Consider the following 24,054-nt stretch of genomic DNA (forward strand, 5'->3'; position numbering starts at 1 on the left):
GAATTGTAATTTTTACAGAAAAATATCTGCAGGTGTGGCTTTAAATAAAAAAAATGTTCAGTTACAAAATACAAATTGGAATGGAATTTTGTGGCCGTATTGTAATTGTTATAAATCTGCTGAAGAGGTATGTCACTGATGGGGATGGAATGTTTACTGACAAGAACTTTATTACTTTTCACATACTTAACATTTCATTAGATTTTCCTGGTCAAATATGTGTTAGACTGTGTCCGCATGGTAGCAGGCCTTGTAAACATGTCAATTAACATGCCGATTCAGAGCAGAAGTGTAATCACTTTTCCATTTCATCTTTAACAAGGGTGAAATAATCTGGGGCTAATCTATAACAGGCAAATTCAATCACTGAAGCCATTGTCTGTTGTGATTTGCCTGACTTTGAGCTCCATGGCAGTAAAATGATTAACAGTGATCTACTTATCCCTCCCAAATGCTGATCCTGAGGAAACGGGTTTTGTTTGAGACTTTGCGATACTCTCATCTCTCTGCTTGCCTCTGTGCGCGGCTCAGTAACAACGCAGCATAGAAGCTGGTCACTGTTTCTGCCTGCTGCCTTCATTAAGCTAAGCTCAAGTCTCTGACTCTTCAAGCTCACTGACTGTCTCATCCTGTGCAGGTTTACAGGAGCAGCAAGAGTGTGTATGTGTGTGTTGGGGGGGCAACTTCAAATATGAATTTAATTAAATCTGACTCACAGAAGGACAAAAGGGTGAGGTGTGGGTCTTTAAGTCCCCTCTACATACACATATACACACAACCTCTGCCCCACGTTCTTCACTTGCACCTACTCACCATCACTACCTCACACAACACACACACACGTGCATGTGTCTCTTCAATCATCCTGTCTACAGTTTTGATTAATGTAAAGAGGTTCTTATTTACAACACAAATTACCAAGGTAGACAGGTTGGAGATAAAAAAAAAAGTGCTCAGTTTTCTAACAGCAAGGGCAAACACCACAAGAGCTTTAATGGGAATGAATGGACTAAATGCACCGGCTGCCTTACTGTGAGAACTTTTACCTCAAATTCTAATGTAGAGATTATTTAAACCGACACTTTATTTAATGACGAGAGAGTCTTTGTTATGCTTTCACACTGATGTGTCAAATTTAGAGGATTCTTAACCTTCTACAGTCCTCTAATCCTCCAACCTTATCTGTGCTCAGTATTTTGCCTCAGTCAAACTCCACATAGTTGGCTGCTTTTATCAGAGCGAGGCTCGACTGAACAAGTAGTAACTGAACAATGAGAGAGCAGGGTGTAGAAGGGGGGGTTTAGTGTTTTCAAAGCCTTTCACTCATCTTTGAGAAAATTATTAGTTTTGAGTTCAACAGATATTGAATGCTAACAAAGTGCCTCCGTATGCAGCTGTACTGCCTGCCTACTTCAAATGTGCCTGCTGCTGGTTGTGTGTTAATACAAAGAGATTGAGGTAAAGAGAGAAGTGTGGTAGAAGTCTGACTTATGTGTACATATTTGCAAGCATCAGTGCATTAAGGTTAGGAGCAGTGAATGCATTGGGACATCCTTTATTTTCATTCCCTTTCATTTCCTCTCCAAAACTTGCATTAGCCTACTTACCTCTGATACCCTCTGGTTCTGTTTCTTTTACTGTGTCACCTTGATCCCTTCCTTTGCCCTCATCCGTCTACCCTGCCTTGGTTTCCACACTTTCTTTGACCCTTTTTCTACACCGAGTCCACAGGTCAGATCTTCTTCTGTGAAATCAATCATAGGTCAAACCTTTAAGTCTCCCTCAAAGGCAGTTATCGAGTGAGCCTGCATTTTTGTGTGAGCCTGCATTTTTGTGTTGTAATACATAGCTGACTGGATACAGGCCAATGCATGCTTTGGACCAGCTTTCATGTCTTTGTTTATACCTTCTAATACAAAGAATTATGCAGCTATCAGGGTCATTGCTATTACTGTGATACATGCAATAATACATAGGTCTATAGTGCTGCTGCTGTAGCTGACATTAGGGTTGAGAGGGAAGAGTGACAGATTCAGACGGGTCACCAGGAAAACAGTGCAGAACAGAATGACTGAACAAGTTTGTTCTTCTAAATGTTCAGACATGTACAGTGCCTTGAAAAAATGGGCACATCTTTTATTCATGCTCAGTTGTCGAGGTGTCAAGAGTTTTGTCAAGCTGCACATTGTTCCGTTAACCTTGTCCCTGTGAAACGTTCTGTCTTTGTCTCTTTGGTTAAACATTACTGCAGGGCTATGAGGGGAAAGGAGAGATGTGGGGATGGAAAAGAGGGAGAGAAGGACAAAGAGGAAGAGATTCCCTTCATCATTAAACAATCATGGCCTCTTACCAGGAGGAATGCAAGAAGAGATCTGTACAAGCAAGGCAGAAAAGGCACTGTGAGAGGACGAGAAAGAGAGGAGATGAAAGTGATGGTGAAGAGAGATGGAAATGCAGGAGGGGGAGTAAAGAGGGAGGGGGTGGGGAAGCAAGGAGATGGCGTACCTGTGCGCAGAGCAGAAAGGTGTGCAGTCCATCATCTTCAGACAGGCAGACACGGCTGTCTGGGAAGTTTATTTTTACCTCAATATAAGAGGGGTCTGGACTAGTGGCTCCTTTCAGCATGGCTTCTGTGACAGCTGCTGTCCCAGTTTGACCATCTTTCAAGCCTCACTATACATAATCATACACATGTACACACAAACACAGACACACCGAGATCCAGGTCAAAGTTTGTCCTGCATCATGCTTCAATCCCCCATCCATTATCCTGAAGAGGGTCGCAGAGGAGCTGGAGTCAATCCCAGCTGACATTGGGCGAGAGGCAGGGTACACCCTGGACAGGTCATCAGTCTATCACAGGGCTGACATGTAGACAAACAACCACACACACACTCACACTTAGTCCTACGGGCAATTTAGAGTCACCAATCAACCTAAGCTGCATGTCTTTGGACTGTGGGAGGAAGCCAGAGAACCCATGGAGGCGCACAGGGAGAACATGAAAACTCTGCACAGAAAGGGACCAGATCAGCCCAGGCTCGAACCCAGAACCTCCTTGCTATGAGGCGTGTCGCCCATCACCGTTATCATATCCGTATTTATAGCTGAAATGATTTGCCACTTAATGCCAGTAGATGATAAACAGAAAACAAATCAGCAGCTATTTTGATAATTTACTCATCATGTGAGTAATTTTTCAAACATGAATGCCTAAAGCACATTAGTTCCACCATCTTAAATGTAAGACTTTGTTGTGAGCTGTTGTTGATCTCCTGTGGAGCTCGTCACCCCAAGTCTTCTCTAAGATGCTGCACACAATGAGGAGAATTGTTTAACAAATCAAGCCTGTAATTAATTCTTAGTGTGACCAAAGGCATGGGAGCGATTCCGGGGACAGCCCGAGGCACAGGGTGAGGTCTTTCACAGTGCAGTTCCACTAGTTCGTCGTGTTGTTTGTTGCTCAAAAACGTGGGTTTTAGATGTAGAATGAGCTTGGGTGAATTTTAAATGTCCTAAAATGGCCTGTTGTTTGGCATTCGGGTGGTGATTTATGATTATAAGCCTGTGTGTGTCTTTCGGTTTCTCATGAGATTTGTAAGTGACTGTGACACCCTCACAAATCACTGTACATTGCATTCTGGGACTGTTTGTCATTTTGCATTAATGCATTGGCTCCTTTGTCTTTATCTTTAGGCGATACTCAGAGAAACTCCCTGCTAGAAATGGAGTTATCTAAAATGTGGAGTAGGAAGTATAGTTGTCTTTGGTGCCAAAGCAGTTGTTTTCTGTTTCTAGTGTCATATGTCCTATAGTGTTAACCTGTTTTTATACTAATCTAACATCTATTGATTGAATGTTGCTCCCACTGTGTTTTTCTGTGCAGGTTAGCTCTGTATGTGTATGAGTACCTGCTGCATGTAGGAGCACAGAAGTCAGCACAGACCTTTCTCTCAGAGGTAAGTCGTGCTTTATGTGTATGTGTCAGAGACTACATCCAATGTACTGTGCTATGTGTCCACACTGAAGGGTGGTTTGACCCTCATACAGTGTGTCCAGTAAATGTAGCAGCTAACTGAATTAGCTTGGACTTACAGTGCTGAGCCAACAGGTTAACAGCAGCCGATGGGCTTTTTAACATTAGTGTTGCATTTAGTAGATTTGGAGCCAGAGCAAACAGAGTTACACTCATCAGACTGGAGGTGATCTATTCAGCTAACATCATTTTGTGATCTTTGCAGCAGTTCAACTCTTTCGCTCTCATTCTTGTCTTTTTTTTATTATTATTCTTTTGCATCTGCATACTTTCTTTGTGATCTTTCCACTCTCGTATTGATCTGTCTATCCACTGCTCTCCCTTAGATGTGAGCTTGTCTTCACTTTAATTCTGCAGAGGTAAAAAAGGTGAAGGGATGAAAATGAGGTCAGTTGATTCTGGTGTTTTGTCAGTAAATTACAGCATAGAAGACAGTAGCTAGAAGCTTGTTGTAGATTGGCCAGAGGAAGAAGAGAACAAAAGAGAGGGGGATGGAAAAGGTTACATCATAAGCTGGCACCAATTCTCATCACTCTGAATTGGCGTGTTCGTGCATATGCACATACACACACTTGTGTCTCTCTGACACCCTTTCCTCTGCCATATCACTGGCTCTGTCTTCGACAGATGTGAGAGATAAAAAGGATAGGCGGTGTCGTTTTCAAGTGTGAGAACGCGTTAGCTAAGAGGGCAACAAGTATAAACACAGCTTGTACACAACACACATGCACACATATGTACACAGACAGGGTAAACATTACACCATAATGTAGCTCTTGCTGGAATAGTGGGGTGGAGTACAACATGGCTTTAAAGGCCTGTTATTCACTTTTTATCATCCCCATCTGTTTAAAATGTGTCCTCAGGCGCAGGAAACAAGAGCCCAGATAGACGAGTCACGAATCAGACCCGAATACCTACAGTACATGCAAATGTTAAAGACAGATGGGTCAGAAGAGCAGCCTATAAGAAACCATGGAACCCTGTCAAATTAAACTGATTTCTCCAACAATAATAACAAAAAGACACATAATTAACATAATGCATGAAGAAATAAATTGAAAATAAAAAGATTAAAAGTTTATTTATATGGGGAGAAAGAAAACTGTGAAGGCAGGGCTTTCCTCAGTCTAAGCCCTCAGTAGAATGAGAGCAGCCTCCATCTGCCACTAATCACACCAAAGGGGTCTAACTGTAGCATGGTGAAGGTAAATGAACCTCCCAGGAGCACACACCACAAGAAGACAGGATATGCCGACACAGTCACTGCTGTTTTTCTATGCTTTCCAGATGAATGGGGAGTAAAAGAGCAAGTGACTGTAAAAAGTGTCCTGACCTGAACTGTCTGGAGTCATGTTTGCACTGAGCTACAGCCAATTAAATGTGAGAAATGAGGGATGTCATTGCCATTCCGCATCTTTGTACCATTTGGGCTATCACGAGGGAGTAAATCCTTCTTTCTAATGGTGCGTATGGAAATTGGTGGCTGCCTATAATGTATCAAGCTAGTCTAGTACTAGAACTTAGACTCAAAACATGGGATAACTTTAAAGGCATTCCTTTGAAACACCTCTGTGTCTGATCTGCACCTGAAGTCAGGACAGTCTGATTTAAAGTGCAGCGAATCATTTTTTTTTTCTGTTACAGTATTTTAGCTCTTATACTCGTGAGGCATTTTAATGAGGGAAAATAAAAAGACAGAGGATCACTTGACCAGTCAGAATGAAAGTAATGTGGGTCTGTTTAAAGATGGGAGTGGCAGACAAAACAATGATGTTATCATGTGATCTGACTGCTGCCCGCAGATGCATGTGTGTCTTGTGTGTTTGTATGTATTTGCACAGCCATTGGACACTGTGTGCAGATATAATCATCTGCACTCTAGGTGATGTCAGCACTCTTGGTTGTTATTGACCTTGACTAGAGTGTTAAGGCATCAGAATGCTTCGACCGAAGTGTTTGTCAGGTGGTTGAACAGTGTCTGAAACCCAAACCCTTTTCTGCGACTCACTTTTGGAATTTACCAAACAACATGTGCAGTTAACAGTGATGACAGGGGCAAGGATTTACCACTTCAAATTAATAGCTGAAGTTAATAGCTGAAATAAATAGCGTTGCCTTCAGGTTCTGATTGTCAGCTAATTAAGCTAACATTAGCTTTGAGGGTTGGTAAGACTGTTGGACAAACAATACAGAGTTAAAATTTATTATCAGTATGTCTCCCTTTTAACATTACAAAAGAGGGGGTTTTTTTGTTTTGCGTCTCCCTTTTAACATTACAAAAGAGGGTTTTTTTGTTTTGTTCCTTTTTGTTGTTGTTGTTTTTACACAATACTATACAATAACACTTCATTATCAGATACTTTTACTTTTCAAAAACCGACTTACTGACAGGTGAGAAAGATGACAGAATTTTTAACTTCTCACTCAAGCTCTCTTTTAGCATTCTTCACACAATTAGTTGTTACTTTTACTTAAAAAACTTTATGGTGAATGCCTTTAAGGAAAAGATACAGTATCTTGCAAGCATACAACCTTATTCCCATTAGGGATTATCATCGCACCCCTCTTTAAGACAGCTGGCTAACAGCTATACAACCAGGGCTCCCTAGAAGAGATCGTGTGTCTTGATGGGACCTTCCTGCTTAAATAAGGATAAATTAAAATAAACACATTACCATCAGACATGGCTGGACACAAGCTAGTTTGTACCTCAATTTTTAATCTATTAGGAAGGAAGGCATGAGGGATGGAAAAAAGAAAAGCAAGGAAGAAATCTTATATTACAGTAACTATAAAGAAAAGAAATAATATATAAAAGCAATAAAGAAGCAATTCAGGATGGATATCAGTTACAAGGAAGGCCATACTGTAAATAAGGAGCAGGTACATGTCTCTTACCTCAGACTGTGCACCTCCTGACTCTGGAAACACACACACACACACACAAAGTTTCAAGGCACACATAGACTCACTTATCCACTTAGAATCCATGGCATGAGAATGATAATATAATTAGATAATGGCATGTGTTATAAGAATTCCCCTGCACCCTCTCCAGCCTTGTAAAGCAGGTATACAGATGTCGGGCATGTTTTTACACTCAATATGTTTCTGAAGCATCTCATTCTCTTTCTCTCTCTGTCTAGATCCGATGGGAGAAGAACATTACATTAGGAGAACCTCCGGGGTTCCTCCACTCATGGTGGTGGTGAGTGTTTTGGTGTCTAATGAGTCAAGATGCATGCTGTTTTTATTCTCTGACATTACAGAATAAAATGGTCGCTCTCCCTCTTCCTCCTCCTCTTGTTGGTTTTCTCTGATGATAATACAGTCATACTTGTTGCCTTGATGCTGCCTTTAAAATTGATTTATTTGGTCAGGCACCAGTGCTTCCGGTTTGTCACCATTCTCCTCTCGGTGCCTCTTTGTTCGCTGTAGTGTTTTCTGGGACCTTTACTGTGCAGCTCCAGAGAGAAGAGACACATGTGAACACTCCAGTGAGGCCAAGGCTTTCCATGACTATGTGAGTCTACACTGATGTTGCTTTCCTTGCTCTTTCTGGCTCTCTCCGCTTAGCTTAGGAATCTGTGCTGGGAGATGCCATATTAAATGGAGATACTAAGTGCTCAGTATTGAATAGATTTGACGTTATAAAATAAATAATTGTTTGATTAAACAGTCACATTTTATAATGTATAACTAGATCTTGTGAATACCACAACAAAATTATAAAGCTCATTACTATAAAATGGTATTTCATCAGCTTTTGTTGTTGTTTTTGCTGGTTGCCGGTCATTTCTGTGTTGGACTGTTGCTTTGACGTGAATGTGCGGACAGCCAAAATCACATAGTGTAACTCCCTATTTGTCTTGATCGACACACAAAGACTAATTGATGACAAGTGGCATTATGAAATAAAAGTGAAAGCAAAAGCAGACTTTGGAAAAAGCACATTCTGAAATATACTGATATTGTAAGATAGGATCATTTCACAATTCCAAGGCTATATTGTATAATTTGCCTGTATGAAGTCTCATCAAGGTAATGTTTGAGGGCAGCACGGCACTCCAGCGTCTGTGTCTCCATCTGCTTGTCTCTGCTTTGTTTACATTATCGAATATGAAACTTTATAGCTTCCTATATGATGCAAAGAGCAATATTAATGACAGAGAGCCGCTTGTTTCTGGTGTTTTGTGATTAAAATGGTACATATAAAACTGGATTTAGGATTTAGAGCTGATATCAATATAATAGGCGCTAATTCGGTGCACATACAGTCCATGACACTGAGACTCATCACTGACATACTGATATGCTTTGCACTGCTTGGTTATCATATGGTTGCAACTTGTCTTTACGACCATGTGAGATTGTTTGACCTGAGGTGGTGTTTTTAAATCCTTGTTGTGACCTTCAAAGTGTGAGATAAAGAAGTATAGAGAACATACTGCCTAAGGTTTATAGTACTCGCTACTTGTACTCAGCCAGAGAACAGCAAATGTTGCACATACACAATACACTGTATTTGAGAGTATTTTGAGCGGATTATGCTGAAGAGCAGACTGGGCAGGCAGACACAGTGGCTTGTGTGCTGGAAGCATTGTTTATTGCTGTGTTTTCTCAGCGGGGCTCCGCTGCTGTAATTCCCACACATCAAGGCATGGGTTGATTCAGTTATGCACCACCCAGTAACCAGAATTTAGGATTAGCTGGTGACTAAGAGAGAGGAAGTCTGCCTCTCCATGTGGGATGTTGCAAGGTGGAGAAGGGGTGGGGGGACTCAACTCTCTTGCTTTTTATGTTGTTGTTTTCCCTCTGTAGCCTGAAGTCTGACTCATCAAATTTGTCTGTACTGTGGTTTATTGAGATGTATTGTTGGAAGTGCACAGGTCAGGGGTTTCTGCCTACCCCAGCAGGATCGTCCCTCCTCTTCTCTCTCTCCCTTTCTGTGGTTCTCTCCCTCTTTCCTTTGGGCTTGCAATCCTGCAGAACTGGTCGGGCTCTCTTCTCTTTTATCTTCTTGCAGTAGGTATGTGTGGTGAGGCTGCTGATGCTGGCGATGATGATCGCGGTGATGAATAGGCACTCCGAGGACGAGGCAGCTATGTGATGATGTCATCCTGGCTTCAAGGAAGAGAGCTGGAGGGCAGCATGACCTCAGCCTTGAGAGACAGACAGAGAGGAGAGTAGAGAGGTGGAAACATAGAGGGGAACATTAAGACTGATAGAAAAACGGGAGGCATCACAAAGAGGGAAAACAGACACATCTTTCTGATTGTCTGAAACGCATCTCAGTACAAATAAACAAAACACATTTACAGTAATTAAATCTAATTGTTCTTTAGGTGACAGCAACAGTATATTGTTCTTTCTTCCTATCTCACAAGAATCAATCCAATTCACAAATCACTCCAAATATATCATAACATCATTAGCAGAGGCCACCAACAACATCTTATTCTTACATTTCCTGCAGGGATGTAATCAGAGAATTATAATGAGACCAATTGTAATTAGACCAAGGTCACTTTCAATCAACTGTTCCAATGCTTTGCTGCTTCTCAGATCCAATCAGAGGTACTACCCACATATCTGCCGCTCAATTAAAAGAAAATGAGGGGACAACCGTGGTGGACGTCGTCGGAAAAAGTAGCACGTATTAATTTGATGCCGGTGTCTCTTTTTAAGTCTTCTGACTTTGAGACTGGTGGAGATTTTAATCAGATATTTTGATGGTAATTATTTTCAGTTAGCTAATTACAGAATGAAGTTCTAATTAATGCTAGGAAGATGTAGGAGCTCAATTGCATCGTCTCTGTGTCCCTTTCCTTTGATAATTGATGAGATTGTGACTTGGCTTTTGACTTGATTTGCACGATTATCCCAGTTTGAACTACCTGTGATACAACTGTGAATTAAAGCAACGGCTTGAGCAATGTTTTTTTTTTTTGTAAGTTTGTTTACATGTGCATGATGTTAGTATGTGGTTCGGTGCCGTATATGTCAATCATATCCATAGACTTTAATGTGTGAGACGTTCTACAACATTCATATAGTCATCTGATGTTAAAAAAGAAAGAAAGATTGACGAACAAAGTGAAGAGAGATGCAGTGTTATTGATTTCCATCCTCAGACAAGGCTTTTCAACCATCCGAAAGACCTTTTACAGTTCTGTTAAGTGCTTTGTAAATTGTATTCTCAATACTAAATGAGTGGTTTCCATTTGCAAGGGGCCATGATGTCATAAAAACAAGTTATTTTTAAATTCTTATGCTCGCCCCGGAAATGGCCTTATTAGAGGCAAAAGTCAGTTGCTGTTGCTTTTCTGACTTCGAGGAATAAGGTATCAACACAAGCAAGGCAGCTGAGACTTTTCCTGACCATGTGTTGGGTTTGAAAGTTGAAAAGTGGCAGCTGTCACATGAGGTGCAAAATATTATTACATCACTAACATCAGTGGGTTTAGAAAACAAATATATTGTGATGTCTCAAGATAATTAATAAATTGTGATAAATATGATTGTAATCTTGTTTTCAGTCGATTTCCGGTGGAACAACAGAGTAATTTCTCTACTGACAACAAACTTTTGTCCCAACTAATTACTTCTGATCATTTACAAAATATGAGCAAATTAAAGCAGCACAAGAAAGAATCGAGTCAGCATGAAATTGCTTGTAAGACCTGTGGAAACAATATTAAGCATATTTGCACCGTTTCTTCTACCGAACTATGACATTTAGACCATTTAAAGTGTTTGCAGTACTGAAAAGTGGCCAGTTTAATTGAAATGCGAACGTCTGCATATAAATGCTGTTAAGGGCATTGGTGTATGATTGTGTATTTGCGGGTGGCACTTCCTAGTTTGTGGAATAATTATACATATACTTTATACATGTTCAAATTTCACTGAGTGAATTATTCTTGTATGTTCTGGAAGAGAGAGTTTGCCTCCGGGTGGAGAGGCAGACTGGTGCTTGAAGGGCTTACCAAAACTGTGGGGAGAATGGGAGAGCAGATGAAAAAACAGTCCACTGACAGAGGTACCTGCCTCCTGATTTCAGGAGATTATCAGTGTTGAACAGTTGTACTGGCTGTTCTGTGCAGCCTCAGATAAGAATATATTTGTTAACTGAAGCAAGTCATTAGTTGGAACGTTAGTCCTCATGAATGAATCAAGTTTTTTTTTTTTTCTGCCTGAAAATATTCTGTGAACTGAAATGTAAGTTGTTGTGAAAGTCCTAACTAGTTATTATCACACTATGATTGGGCTTTTAGCTATATATTTTTCTTTCATCAATGTATGAATTTCTAATTGATTCTCATGGAGGTAAGCCCCCCCCAAAAAAATAAGGATAGAAATGCTGAAGACAAGTAGACAAAATTAGAGAACCAGGTCACATGCAGAATCAGTGGGACATGCAGCTTCACAGGGTGACTGGCAAGGACACTCTTTAAACTTGGTCCCTATGCTGAGAAGCATCATTTTAAGATTTTGGTACTTGGCAAAAATTAGTAAAAGAGCAACAAAAACTAATGTCATTGCACCCTGCTGGCTCCCGGTACAGGGCTAGCTAACTTAAACTTAACAAAGAGGATGACAGATGGATGAGCTGGAGAGTTAAAATGCACAGTAGTAAGGCAGCAGTGTTACTGGCAAGTATTGCAGCGAGGGGAGTCTGGTATCTTTGTGTGGCATCACTGTGGGAGATAGCAGGCGCACGGCAGTTAGAGGGGAAGAAGAGATGACGAGGCAGTGCCAAGAGCAGCCCCCTTTGATAAAAACGCTCCGTCTCAGGCCGACAGATCTTACATTCATACTGCTCAATTTAACAGCAGCTCACATATTCTGCCTTTATTGTACATCTGAAGGATACACACGTTTGTAGATGTGTAGCACACTGGTGCTTTATTCATTTACATCCTGATTTTTTTGGATACACAAGTACACACATTGTGTACTGTGTGTGTTTGTGTGAGGCTGGAAGCCTGGAAGGACAGGAAGGGGTGGTGACCCTGGGGTTTAACTGAAAACAGCTCCTGTCTGCAATGGCAGACATGTAGCGTGCAGCATAAGTGTGTACTGCTACACAAAACAGAATACATTTTATGTTTTGTGTTTTTCTCAGAACAGAGTTTTACTCGTAAAATGGATCTTTACCCTGAGTCACCCTTATCCTTTTTAAAGTAACGATGTTATGTGACTTAATAACCCAGTGACACATTCCCAGAAAGTTGCAATAGAAAATGCTGTTATGTTAAAATTATTAATAATTAATGTTTCATTTCTTCTTAGCAATGCAATGATGGAACATGCTTCAGTCTCTTCTGGCTGAAAGTTCCACATGTACCCAGAAAGTATCAAAACATAGTGGGCAGAAATTTACTGAGCACATTTGTGTTCCCCAGCTGATGCAGTCTGTCCGGTTTGGACTCTTCAGGTGATTTTTTTCTGTTTTCATAATCTATTAATATATAGTAATCTGGGCTAATTAACTTGTTTTGTGTCTCTAGTGTCTATTACGAGCAATGGTCAAATTGAAAAAAGTCTGGCAAATTTGTTTTGCCTAAATAATCCTGTTGAGAGCCACTCTGAGAGGAGCACAGACCAAATTAAATATTCCACCTCACCAGTCCAGCTTCCTTGCAGCTGTGTTATTGACTGTGGGACTTTCGTTCCCCAGAAGTAGGCTTCTCAGGCAGGGCCACCTCTCCACAACCAATCAATTGAAATTGCAGCACAACTTTCTAACCTTCAGTCTAAGTTGAACCATCTATAACTTGCTTTTCATAGCTTCATAGCACCAGCTGTAGTCAGTCTTTTGAAGACCTCTTACAGGAAAAATTCACAAATTGATTATTAGTTAGTTCCTTAAAGTCTTTAGTTTCTTCCCCCACAGGTTTTTACTATTCAAACGTTACTGTTATTTGTCAGGACGTAATACAAAACGTGCTGCTGTCTGCATCACATTTGTCATCACAGTCATAACAAAAAACCTGCAAGGTCCTTTTTTATTATCTGATTATGAATTAGCATAAACCTAACCTGAGAGTGGCACGAAATGCTACCCTGAATTTTTTGTCCAGTACATGTTAGTGTGTTGATGTGTGTGCAAGCATATATAGAGACAGAGCAAAACAGAGAACCTATAAACAGAGACTGTTGGCTCCGAGCATTGTGGGTAACAAGCTGATTCCAACCAGTTGAGAACCAATGGGGGTTGGGGAGACCCCCAGTCTGTTTCCAGGGAAACAGAGCCCTCTCTCCTCCTCTATCTCCTTCTCTCTCTCTCAGTGTCTGTGTCTCTGCCTCTCTATCACACACTCACATGTTCCTTCTTGGCGGTTTGAGGAGGGGGGCGGGGGGGATGTGGAGGTGACTCACTGTAACATCATCGCCATGGCAATGAAGACTGAGCTGAGTGAAGCAGAAGCGAAGGGAGGAAAAGGACGGGAATTTCCATAGGTTGAGCAGAGAAGTGGTTTTTCACAATCTAAACCAAAAGCCAGAGATTTCAGTGGTGAACTTACCGTATGCTTATATACTTCTACACTGCTTCTCCCTCTCTTTTTGAAATCAACATTTTTTTTTCTCTACTTCATTCTGTCTGTCTCTATCTGTCCTTCTGCATTCCTCTTTGTGTCTCTTATCATCTCCTGTCCTGTTTCGCTCAGCCCTCTGCTCTCAGAGGAGTGTGTTTTCCACTGGTGCGTTACGCTGAGTCATGTCACATGCGTGTTTGGACATGCTGAGGTGGAGTGTTTATGTGATGTTGACATATGCGCGCCTTGCTGCTCTGCAGAGAGCAGGGGCAACCACAAGGGCATGGGGCAGAGTGGAGGGGAGAGGTTAACTGAGGACAGGGGAACACAAGAAGGTGTGAGAATGACAACAAGCTCTAACAGAGCTGTGCTGTACTGGAGAGTCATATCCAGTTTGACTGCAGCTGTTATCATTACTATTGATTATAAAAATAAGGGTCTCAGTCAGGAGCTTATGTTACATGTCTGTAGTCAAGGTGTTATCTGAGCTTTTCACACATGCAGCTTCATCCAGAAGTCTTCACGGATATTTCTATTTCATTCAAACAAATGTTGGATGTTTAGCCTTTAATCACAAAAGACTGGGATTTAATGTTTCAGTTCTAAATGAGTCAACGTGAGCATGTTTTCTTTGCAGATATACTTTAACATCCAGTCTTCCCTGACCCATCTGAGAGGACAGTTACAGAAATGCCCTACAGGTTGGATGTGTGAAAGGGATCATAGTGAACAGTCTGTACAAGTGGTGGCAGGACTACAGAGTGAGAGCACGAGGGTGAAGCTAGAACGCTGACACGATCAGATTGGCACATTACCGCTTTGACCCCAACTAACCCCAGTGAATTTTTGCTGGTGCAGACACCCAGATCCTTATCTTGTGCTGTCTCTTGTGTCGGGCCTTCTAGCACTAGAAGGACTGCAAGATGAGATGCAGAAAGTGACTTCTCACCAGTTCCTCCTGTGCCTTGGATTGATGAGCCTTTCTATAAATTCTGCCACTTGTCTAATTCAATCCTCTGTGGTTGCCCAATGATTTATTTTAAAAGAACTAAATCTATTTTTTTGTTAAAGATCACAATATCTGTGGATTTCAGTCAAATCAATCATCTTTGCCTCAATCATTGCATCAAGCAATGACTTTTAAAGCTGTCTCTTCCTCGCATCAGAGTTCAGTACCTTTCCCTTATCTCCCCCATTGTTGTGAGACAGTGGTGGGAGAGGTGTGACTCCAAAGTGACTATCATTCTCAGCTCTGTATCTGACAGAGTATCAGCCCGAGGGTCCACCTCACATATTATACAGCTCCTCGCAGCCTCTGAGACTTTTACAAGTGTCGATAATGATAAAGGGAACACCATTCACTGGCAGTCCCATTGCAGCTAATATCACCCTCTACCTTTAATCACCCACCGAGGGCAAGTAGGTTAGTGTTGCGTTTCCATTTTACGTGGTAATCAGCTGTAATGTTACAGTAGAGTGTCTGTCTGGTGGGAATTCTGTTGTGCAAGAAAATGTGATGCTGAGAGTGATAAAGATAGAAAAGATGTAGAAGTTTGAACAGTGAGAGCCAGAGAAGGTGGACTAACTTTAATCCATGTTTTTCTGACCAAACCCAGAAACATGTTCCAGTCTCTCACTACATTCTGAATTGGCCGCTGGTTTCTAAAGAAGACGTAAACCGTTAAAAATGTATCCTAGATTTATAGTCTTCAAAAATCAAAAGGGCTGAGTGATTTTCTAAAACAGCTGGGCACTGTAGTTCTGAGCAAATGTTTCTCTTATGGATTAAAAGACATTTAATGCTCTAGTGAGTATGTACAGGACAGTGTGCATGGGATTGGTTTGACTTATTGATGTGTTTTAAATACTTCTTGGCCAACAAGAGAAATTTAATGGTAAGGAGAAAAAAAGCTACTGTATGTCAGACCCCTGATATATAGTATGTCGCCTTTGTTTTGTGGTCAATACTGTTGAGTGGGAGCCTTTATTCAGGTGTTGCTATAGAGGCAAACAGTTTTTGACTTTATGGAGGAAGTTATAGACTGTTGGATTGATGCATTGAGCAACAGATATTTATAGCCAGAAGAAGGAATGTTTGGACTGTATTTAATTCAGTAGATATGCCATATCCAGTGTTAGGTGACATGTTGGCCTGCACAGCACATCAGTGGCTTTAAGTTTAGGTGTGGTCGCTACACAGTGGAGCAAATCATCATTGGGTTTTGTCTTTACTCAGGATTTGTCGACCAAAAGGAATGATTGTCAAAGCTACAAAAAAAAGGACCTAGTATGTATGACACTGGACTATCAGCCACAGCAGTCTGGGTTTGTATCATGGTTAACATGCAGCTAACACAAATATGTGGTTGTACTCACATAATCTTTTTCTTTTTTTCCTTGTCAGCTTGAACTCAGCCAGAGTTTGTTACTAAACAGCAGAGATCTGGAATGTGAGAACACTCTTTTCCACTCACTGCTGTGTTTTATGAGTGTAGCATATGGCACGTTTTGGTTAAGAAGGGCAGCTTTGGATGCCAGAGGGTGGTTTTAAGCTTAACTGTCTTGAAACTGTAAAGTGAGTTTGGCCCAGGATTGGACAATGGAGCATGTTGATATGTCTCTGGTCGCCACAGGAGACTGTAAATATTACATGGCCAAAAGCAGAGCACACCCATTCTCATCTCTGTATTGCTAAACACGCTTCTCTCTCTCTCTCTCTCTCTCTCTCTCTCTCTCTCTCTCTCTCGCTCTCTCTCTCTCTGTGGGTGTCACTGTTTTGGCTTATTTCAAACCATTAATTACAGACACAGTGTAGTTATGCTTTTGACAGTGACTGAAAGAGTAAAAAGTTATATTTTGTTCATATACACTAATACAGTCACTGCATTTCTGCTCTCACACTCACATGTGTGTTGTGACTGTATGCACTGTATGTGTGTGTCATGCAGACTGGTAGCATCTTTTCATTCCATTTCTCCCCCGACCTTGTTCAGGAAGTGGACTAATGGCATTTGAGAGGATGAAGGGAGCAGGAAAGCGAGAGGGAGGAGCAACGGAGTTCCTTCCTGTGTGGTGTGTCATTTGGAGATCCTGTTTTACAGCGGGCGGCCTTGAGACTCAGTGGCAACCCTTCCACACCCCAGTAATGCCCCCCTCCTGCCACCCAAATGCAGCCAGCATACAGAATAACAGATGTGTGAGCACGTTCCTCAAACTTCACTCTGCAGTAATTTGTAGTTTTCTGTCTTGTCGCACTCTCATGCTGTTTCTTGATGGCATTTTTCCACAGTGGTAGAATCCAGCAAGAGAGAAAGTTGACAATAATCACTGGCCGTTCATGAACTTACAGTAGTGTTAAATATTAGATACTGAAAACAATCAATTCATTTCTGCACTGGAAATGTAATGTGCACCTTCTCTGATAACGAATCAGTTGTCTGATTCATTATTTTCTGTAGTTAACATTTTTTTTTTCCAAGTTTTAAAAAGTGAGGATTTTTTTTTTTTTTTTTTTTTTGCTTTTTTGTGTTTTATATCATAGCAAGCTGAATATCTTTTGGCAGAGAGCAGTTTGACAGACAAATCAATCAATGTGAAGATGTCACATTTGAGTTGACAAGCATTTTTCACTTTTTTGACATTTTAGGGATCAAACAATTAGAGAAAATAAAAAAAAAACAGCCCTTAGCCTGTCTCCCAGTACTTTCAGACTTCCTTATCCTTTCGGTGGCACTCAACCCCAGGCCCATGCATTATTATTAAATACAAATCGTCGTGCACCATTGTATAATTTCATTCGTAATGCTAAGTAATTTCTGAAAGCATCTGGGCTTAGACTGCAGTTTTCCACAAACACTAGTGAAACAGGAGAAACGCAGTGCATTTGTTGGGGACTATTTTCAGCTGCAGATAAAAACACATTTGGGTTGCTAGTGAGTATTTACCACAGCAGGAGAGCGAAGGTCAAAATAACCGCAATGCCCGTCACCCGATAAAATGCATTTGTGTCTTTCTAATTGTTTTTGGTTAGCAATGGAGGAATAACAGGCTTGAATACACCATCAATACTTGTTAGTAGAATCAATTTGTTCTTTGACTTTTTGTTGACAAAAAGAAAAATAAAAAACATCCCCCGCCCTTTTTTTTTTTTTTTTTTTTATTTTAAATTGAGACAGAGCTGATTTGTGTGCGAAGCGAGTGCTGGCTATGAGAGACAGAGAGGTGGAGTAGGCAGCAGCCGATGCAGGTTGAGACAGCGGCAGAGAGAGAGATGGACACAGACAGCCTTTTGAGATTCTGCTCACGCATCTCTGAGCGTCTCTCACTCTGAGAAGTACTGAATGAAAATGACTCCCCACCTTCACACACATACTCGCCCGCGCACACAAAGTTAGCATGCATTACGCACACACATTAGCGAGAGACGTAATCGGTAAACAAATAGAGATAAAAGAGTTTGCAAGTTATCTCATTAAGTATTACTGAGCCCTTTAATCTGATGGGATTAGTGTAGTATGGAGAAAGTCTGATTAGGTTGCAAGGTAGTGAACTGTAGTATAATTGAACTACATTTAAATGTCTACAGTTCCTTCAGCAGTTTTTTTTTTGTATTTTCTACACAGAAGCACCGCATGTTTCGATCATTCCACATAAAATGTTATTAATTTACTTTTTTTTTTTTTGCTCATAATGAGTCAGTTCTGTAACACTAAAGAGGCTTGATAAGAAAAAGCAGTGTGGCTGTATATCAGTAAAGTGCATCCTTTTGTGTGGAGGAAGAGTGAACGATGACATGTGCTTAGATGGTATAAGAGGGGTTAAGGTCATCCTCCTTTGTTTTAGTCCTCACACAGCTGAGCCTGTAGTTGGTGCATTTTTCTGATCCATACCATCTGACGAGAAGGTTGCACACAAATTCTCTCAACATTACTATGACTCCGAAGTCCACATGGGAAAAGAGTTTTTTTTTTTTTTTTTTTTTTTTTTTTTTTTTTACCAGTTATTAAATCCTGGACACTGGAATCTGTTTTTGCCTGTGTCTCTTTCAGTCACTGATCTCATTTTATTCCCTTTTGGGGTATTTTGTCCTTGTGGAGGGCAGTGAACTTTAGTGATGTTTCACTGGCGTTGTAGTGGGTTGTACTCTGCCTTGTTGTGCATGTCTGGTATATTGTAGCGTTCTCTTGGAGGGTGGTGGTTTGAATAATTTATGCAACAAATGCATTTGCCAGGAGATGCAGGTGCTCATCTGAGAACATGTGGGGGCTGTTCCACTGCCTCAGGTTTCATCACAAACACCTTTTGGTTACAATGCCACTAACTATAAATGTAAAGAGCATATAATATAATTTCAGAAGCAGACAAGCAGAAGAGAGAGAGTTGAACTGGTACAAAGAAGGAGGGCAGATGGGATGGAGGTGCTTTTAGGATACAAAGATGTTATGTTTGATATTTTATATTATGTTTGATAAAATGCATCAAGATATTGTTTACAGTTACATCCCACAGTAACATACAGTATACTATGATAGCATATGTTAATGTACAGTATGAGGCCACTAGCTCAGTATGTCATTGTTCTTCTCTCTCAGCTTGGTCAGAAAATTGTAAACGCTGATATGTAAAGGGTATACAGTATTGGCAATATGTAATAATGTGTGTTCCATGTTTACAAAGAATAAGTGCTGGAGTGTGTTGAGCTTGGCTGTGAATCAGCATTTAAACAGAGACGGGCAAGAGGAATTGACCAAGTCAGATTTAGAGTAATGTACAGTAAACATTAACTACTGTGCTGTTGTAGCTAATATGAGCTATTTGCACCACATTGATGTGATCCCATCAGGTAAAGTTCTGCAATCTCATTGTCAATTATCAACAGCGCATGTGGTAGATTTTGAAGAGGGGAGGTATAGTAAAGGTCTTAGCACATCAGCATGTTCAAATGAACTGTTATCGACAGTAATCTGAGCAACGCTAACTTGTTAACAATGGAATGAACATTAAATGGTGATCAAATAATCCTCTATTGCCTCTCAGAAGTCTGCTTATTGAGGTCATTAGTGCAACTGAGTCAATAGCATTATTTTTTAAATATTGAAGTTAACACCAACATTTACAACCTGTAGAGATAACAGGTCTGATGAGTCTAAAAATGCTTAAGCCTTATTGACTGTTTGCCACTTGGATGTCTGCTCATGTTGTTATCGTCCCCATCAGTCCAGTTTGGTTAACTTTATAGATTTTTTTTTCTCTGTGCTTATAGATAACACAGCTCGTGTCGGTGCCATTCACCTTGTACAGTTATGTTTATTTATCCCAACAGATACTTCACTTATTAGGCTGATACCAATATTTTATTTTAGAGGGGAAAATCAGAATCACGTTTATTCACCGTTTAAACACACGAGGAATTTGTCTTCAGTAAAGAGGCTCTCATTGTGTTTGGAAGGAAATAGGAAAATATGTGCATTTAAAATAAGAAACAGAATGGGATGAAAAAAGAGAGAAACAATCTATTTATAAATTTATATGCATGACGTAGCAGAAGACCTTTATATTTTATAATAGTTATATTTACGATGTATTGCACTGGGGGCTGCTGTTTTGGTATAAAATCACATATTAATGTTTCATATAGGGTATAGTCATGTTTTACATAGACACAACATGGACAAACATTTGGTTTTTTAAAGAGCTTGGACATCCATATATTACTAAGACGTTTGACGGTTGATGACTTGTAAGCGCCCTCTGGTGGTCAAACTATGTAACGCAATATTTCTAAATGACCTAAAACATACAGTATGCAATCAGCAAATATCAGCCAATTTATCGGCCCCGTTAATTGATCTAGTTCTAACTCTTGGATAACTGAGTGGAGTATTGTTGCCCTTATAGCCTTTTAACATGACACAGAATTTTGTACTAATTTTCATTCCATTTATTCATTGATTTTTTTTTTTTTTTTTCCTGAGACAATGCCTGCTGATTAATAGAAAAATGAATGGGTCAGTGCTCATTAAGAATTCTAATTTACATCCTTTGCTCTTGAGCACATATTAAAAAGCAACCTAATATCAGATTCGTAGCATTACTTACTACTGTTTAGATATTTGTATTAAATGTAGTGCATGCAGGTATCTACTGTGAATGCTAGTACCAAAGGAACAATTTGACATTTTGAGAAATATGCTTGATTGTCTTCTGGCCAGGAGTTAGAGGAGAAAGTTGAAACTGCAAGCCTGGTTCTGCACAAAGTTTTTAGACTCCAGGAAGTTACTCTTCCCAGCCAAGAGCATTATTATCCAGACCATGTGACTCCCCCAGCTTAGTGGTCTCTTAAGATCAAACTGGAAAAAGATTGACAGCCTCTCTTTTGAGGAGGTTTTGTGGCTCCTTCTCAGAGTGATTCATTCATTTGGATCGAACTGATTTGTCATAATCAAGATAGACTGTCAGTACCAGAGGTGTTGTGTTGCCAGTGTTGTTTTTGTTTTCCATAGATGGAAGGTGGGGCTGGTTTTGGAGCAGGGATATTTCCTGACGCGATGTTTTTGTTTTTACTTTGTTTAGTTTTTCTCGCCATTGTATTTGTAAAAAATGTTGCTTTGTCAGCAGGTCAGGTAGTTTTTTTGTTTTTTTTTATCCCTGCTCCTCCAGTTCTTCTTGTCTTGAACAAACATAAACTGCACTCACACACTCATTGCTTCATGCACACACAGACACATACCCACACACTCCTAATCTCAGCTTTGTCCTCTCTCCTCCTCTTTCCTTACTATAAAGGCAAACTCAGCAGACCTCCAGGCTGCCAGGGAGCAAAGGCATTCTGGGTAATTGAAGGTGCAAGGAGAATGAGGAAGTGGGGGGAAAAAAATAAAAATAAAAAAAACCTAACAAAATCACAGCACTTGATGCTGTGCATGCATGATGTTGTACACTCAGATAATCGCAGACACACCAAACAAATCCAGTCTCTCACCACTGAACTACAGAGACACAATACACATCCGTTTCCATCTGTATGTTCATTTGCTGGGATAAATACGTGCTCTGTTTGTGGCAGAGTATGGAATCAAAAAGCTGCATGGCATCGTGCTCCCTGTTGTTGTACATTAACGATTAGGAGATATGAGGGAGAACGAGGGAATAGCGAGGGTGGTCGGGTGGAGCAGAGGAGGATGCAAGAGTGTCGTTGGTCTGCCCATATCTCAGCTCTGATTAAACCTCGTTCCTCCCTGACCTGAAAAGTCAGCCGCCGGAAACTTCAGAGGCTGTGGGTGAATTTCACCGGGGCTCTTTACGCCCAACCGACGCCTACAGAGACGGAGAGGAAGCGAGAGGGGAGATCAGAGAAAGAGAAGTAGAACAGAGAGTGGGCAGATACTGAAAATAAAATGCACACAGAGATGCTGGTTTATGTGCTCGCTGTTCACACATTATCATATATATGGATGTACACTGTCTGCAAATACTGCATGTGGTCTGCTCTGTATTCCTAATGAGGATAAGGAAGTGGCCGGTGCTGGGTGGCAACTCTGGGTTAGTTAGTAGTACAATACCACAGGAAGCAGATGGAGGCAGCGCTGAAATGTGGCAGCGTCGCTCGTCTGGGACAAGCACAACAAAATGCACAAATACAAAAATAAATCTGGGCCTCATGGAAGGGCTTCTGCAGGTACAGGAAATATCCCAGGGAGGGAGAGACGGCAAACAAGATGAGGGGAAGACCACTGGGTTGCTATTTTTATTTTCTGTTACGACTGATGTATTGTTTCATTTACGGGAAGTTCAGTGAAGGCTTGGCATTATAGGTACTGGCTTAGCACCTAAGTAGTGGAGGAAGCATTCAGATGTTCTAGCTAATTAACATACTGCATTGAAAATATGACAAGTATATTAGAAAATGTGCGTAACGCATCAAAAGTAAAAGTAATACAAAAAATGCCCCTTATTATACCATATTATTATCACTGATACATTCAGGTATTGTTGGTGGGGTGCAGCTAATTTGAACAGTTTTATAGTTTGAGTTCCTTAATCATCATATTTTATAAGCTCATTAGTTTTGTACATAAAACCTTAATCTGCAAAGTAAGTAAGACATCAAGCACACGCAGTGGAGTCTGTGGGAGTGGTACAACAACAAAAAATAAATAAAAAATACTAAGGTACAATACATCAAATTTGTACTTAAGTGCAATACTTGACTAAATGTACTTTGTTACTTTCCAACACTGCAGAGCAAAGAGGTGTGTAGTTTCTGCCGAGTTTAAAACTCTTTGTGTGTGTTTCCATGTATGTTTGTTTGTATGTTTGCCTCTTTCAGAGTGCTGCAGCAGCTCCCAGCCCTGTCCTTGGGAACCTTCCCCCTGGAGAGGGCATGCCAGTGGGGCCAGTCCCTCCAGGATTCTTTCAGGTACAGAGCGCGCACACACACACACACACACACACACACACACACACACACACACACACACAGAGAGAGAGAGGATTATGCAATGTGACCTAAAAGTGGAACTGGGTAAACTATGACCTGTTGTTCATCCTGAGTGTTGCTGTGTTACTGTTTATTCATGTGTACTTATTTAATCCATGAAGTCTTTCCTCAAAGAACTCACTCAAGCCTAACTGCCTGTATTACTGTCCAGACTGTACATGTGTGTACAGTCTGGACTTATTTGTGTGTGGGTGCACCACTGAGTGTTTCCCAAAACAGAGAAGAAAAGAGTCTGTCAGGAGAAAAAAAAAACTCTCTCGCAAACCAAACACACACAGCTTTGTCTCAGATCTTCGCTGTTCTCCATCAAAAGGACTCTGCCACTTGTACATTGATTAACCATCATTATCAGTCAAACTGAGACGCTCACATCTGACACGCAGATCAATAGCTTTCATATGTACAGTATTTCTCAGCTCCGCTTTCAGAAAACTCAACCCTGAGTCTGAGCAGCCTTTTCTATCTCCTTGTTTTTTGATGACAAGAGAAAAACAACAATTACCTGATTGTCAGCTCTTCGTGCAGGCTCCAGAGTATTCATTGCCTATGGACCAGATAAGAAAATAATATAGCTGAATTTAGTGATTCACTGCAGAAAGACAGATAGTGTACCTGTAGATATACGTATATATGAACAGGTGTTGATGCATCTAGCTTTGAGGATGTTGATTTATTCCTTGAGTCAATTGATGAATTTAGTAATTTGTGGATTCACTCATTCCTAAAGTTTCTATGTTCAATCATTACATTTATTTGTTTATCCATATAAAAACAAGGTTGTATATAATTAGTGATTAAATAGGCGTACAGTACTGCACCTGTTCCCTTTCAGGGATCTCCGACACAGCCAGGAAAGGATCCTGATCAAAAACAAGTGGACCATTGCTCTCTAGTGGCATGTTGAAATATCACCTCTCCGACGCTGCACATTGACTTTTCTCACCACGGCACAGTAGCATCAGTTCAGCAGACAT

General features: G+C 40.6%; 1 protein-coding gene across 8 annotated transcripts in view; it reads left to right on the forward strand.

Annotated features, from left to right (window-relative positions):
• Positions 1-24,054, forward strand: part of ssbp2a (single stranded DNA binding protein 2a) — a 47,848-nt gene that overhangs the window by 17,228 nt on the left and 6,566 nt on the right. For 7 of the 8 annotated variants that reach the window (XM_020594365.1, XM_020594366.1, XM_020594363.1 and 4 more), the window contains exons 2-5: positions 3,887-3,959; positions 7,186-7,247; positions 7,478-7,562; positions 22,910-22,999. In XM_020594365.1, coding sequence (XP_020450021.1) covers positions 3,887-3,959; positions 7,186-7,247; positions 7,478-7,562; positions 22,910-22,999 — 310 coding nt within the window. Of the gene's footprint in view, positions 1-3,886; positions 3,960-7,185; positions 7,248-7,477; positions 7,563-16,574; positions 16,778-22,909; positions 23,000-24,054 lie in introns of those variants that run through there. The other variant, XM_020594371.1, reaches the window with a different exon arrangement.

The sequence above is a fragment of the Monopterus albus genome, unplaced genomic scaffold, assembly GCF_001952655.1.
Source record: "Monopterus albus unplaced genomic scaffold, M_albus_1.0 scaffold23.1, whole genome shotgun sequence".
In the NCBI taxonomy this organism is placed as follows: Eukaryota; Metazoa; Chordata; class Actinopteri; order Synbranchiformes; family Synbranchidae; genus Monopterus; species Monopterus albus.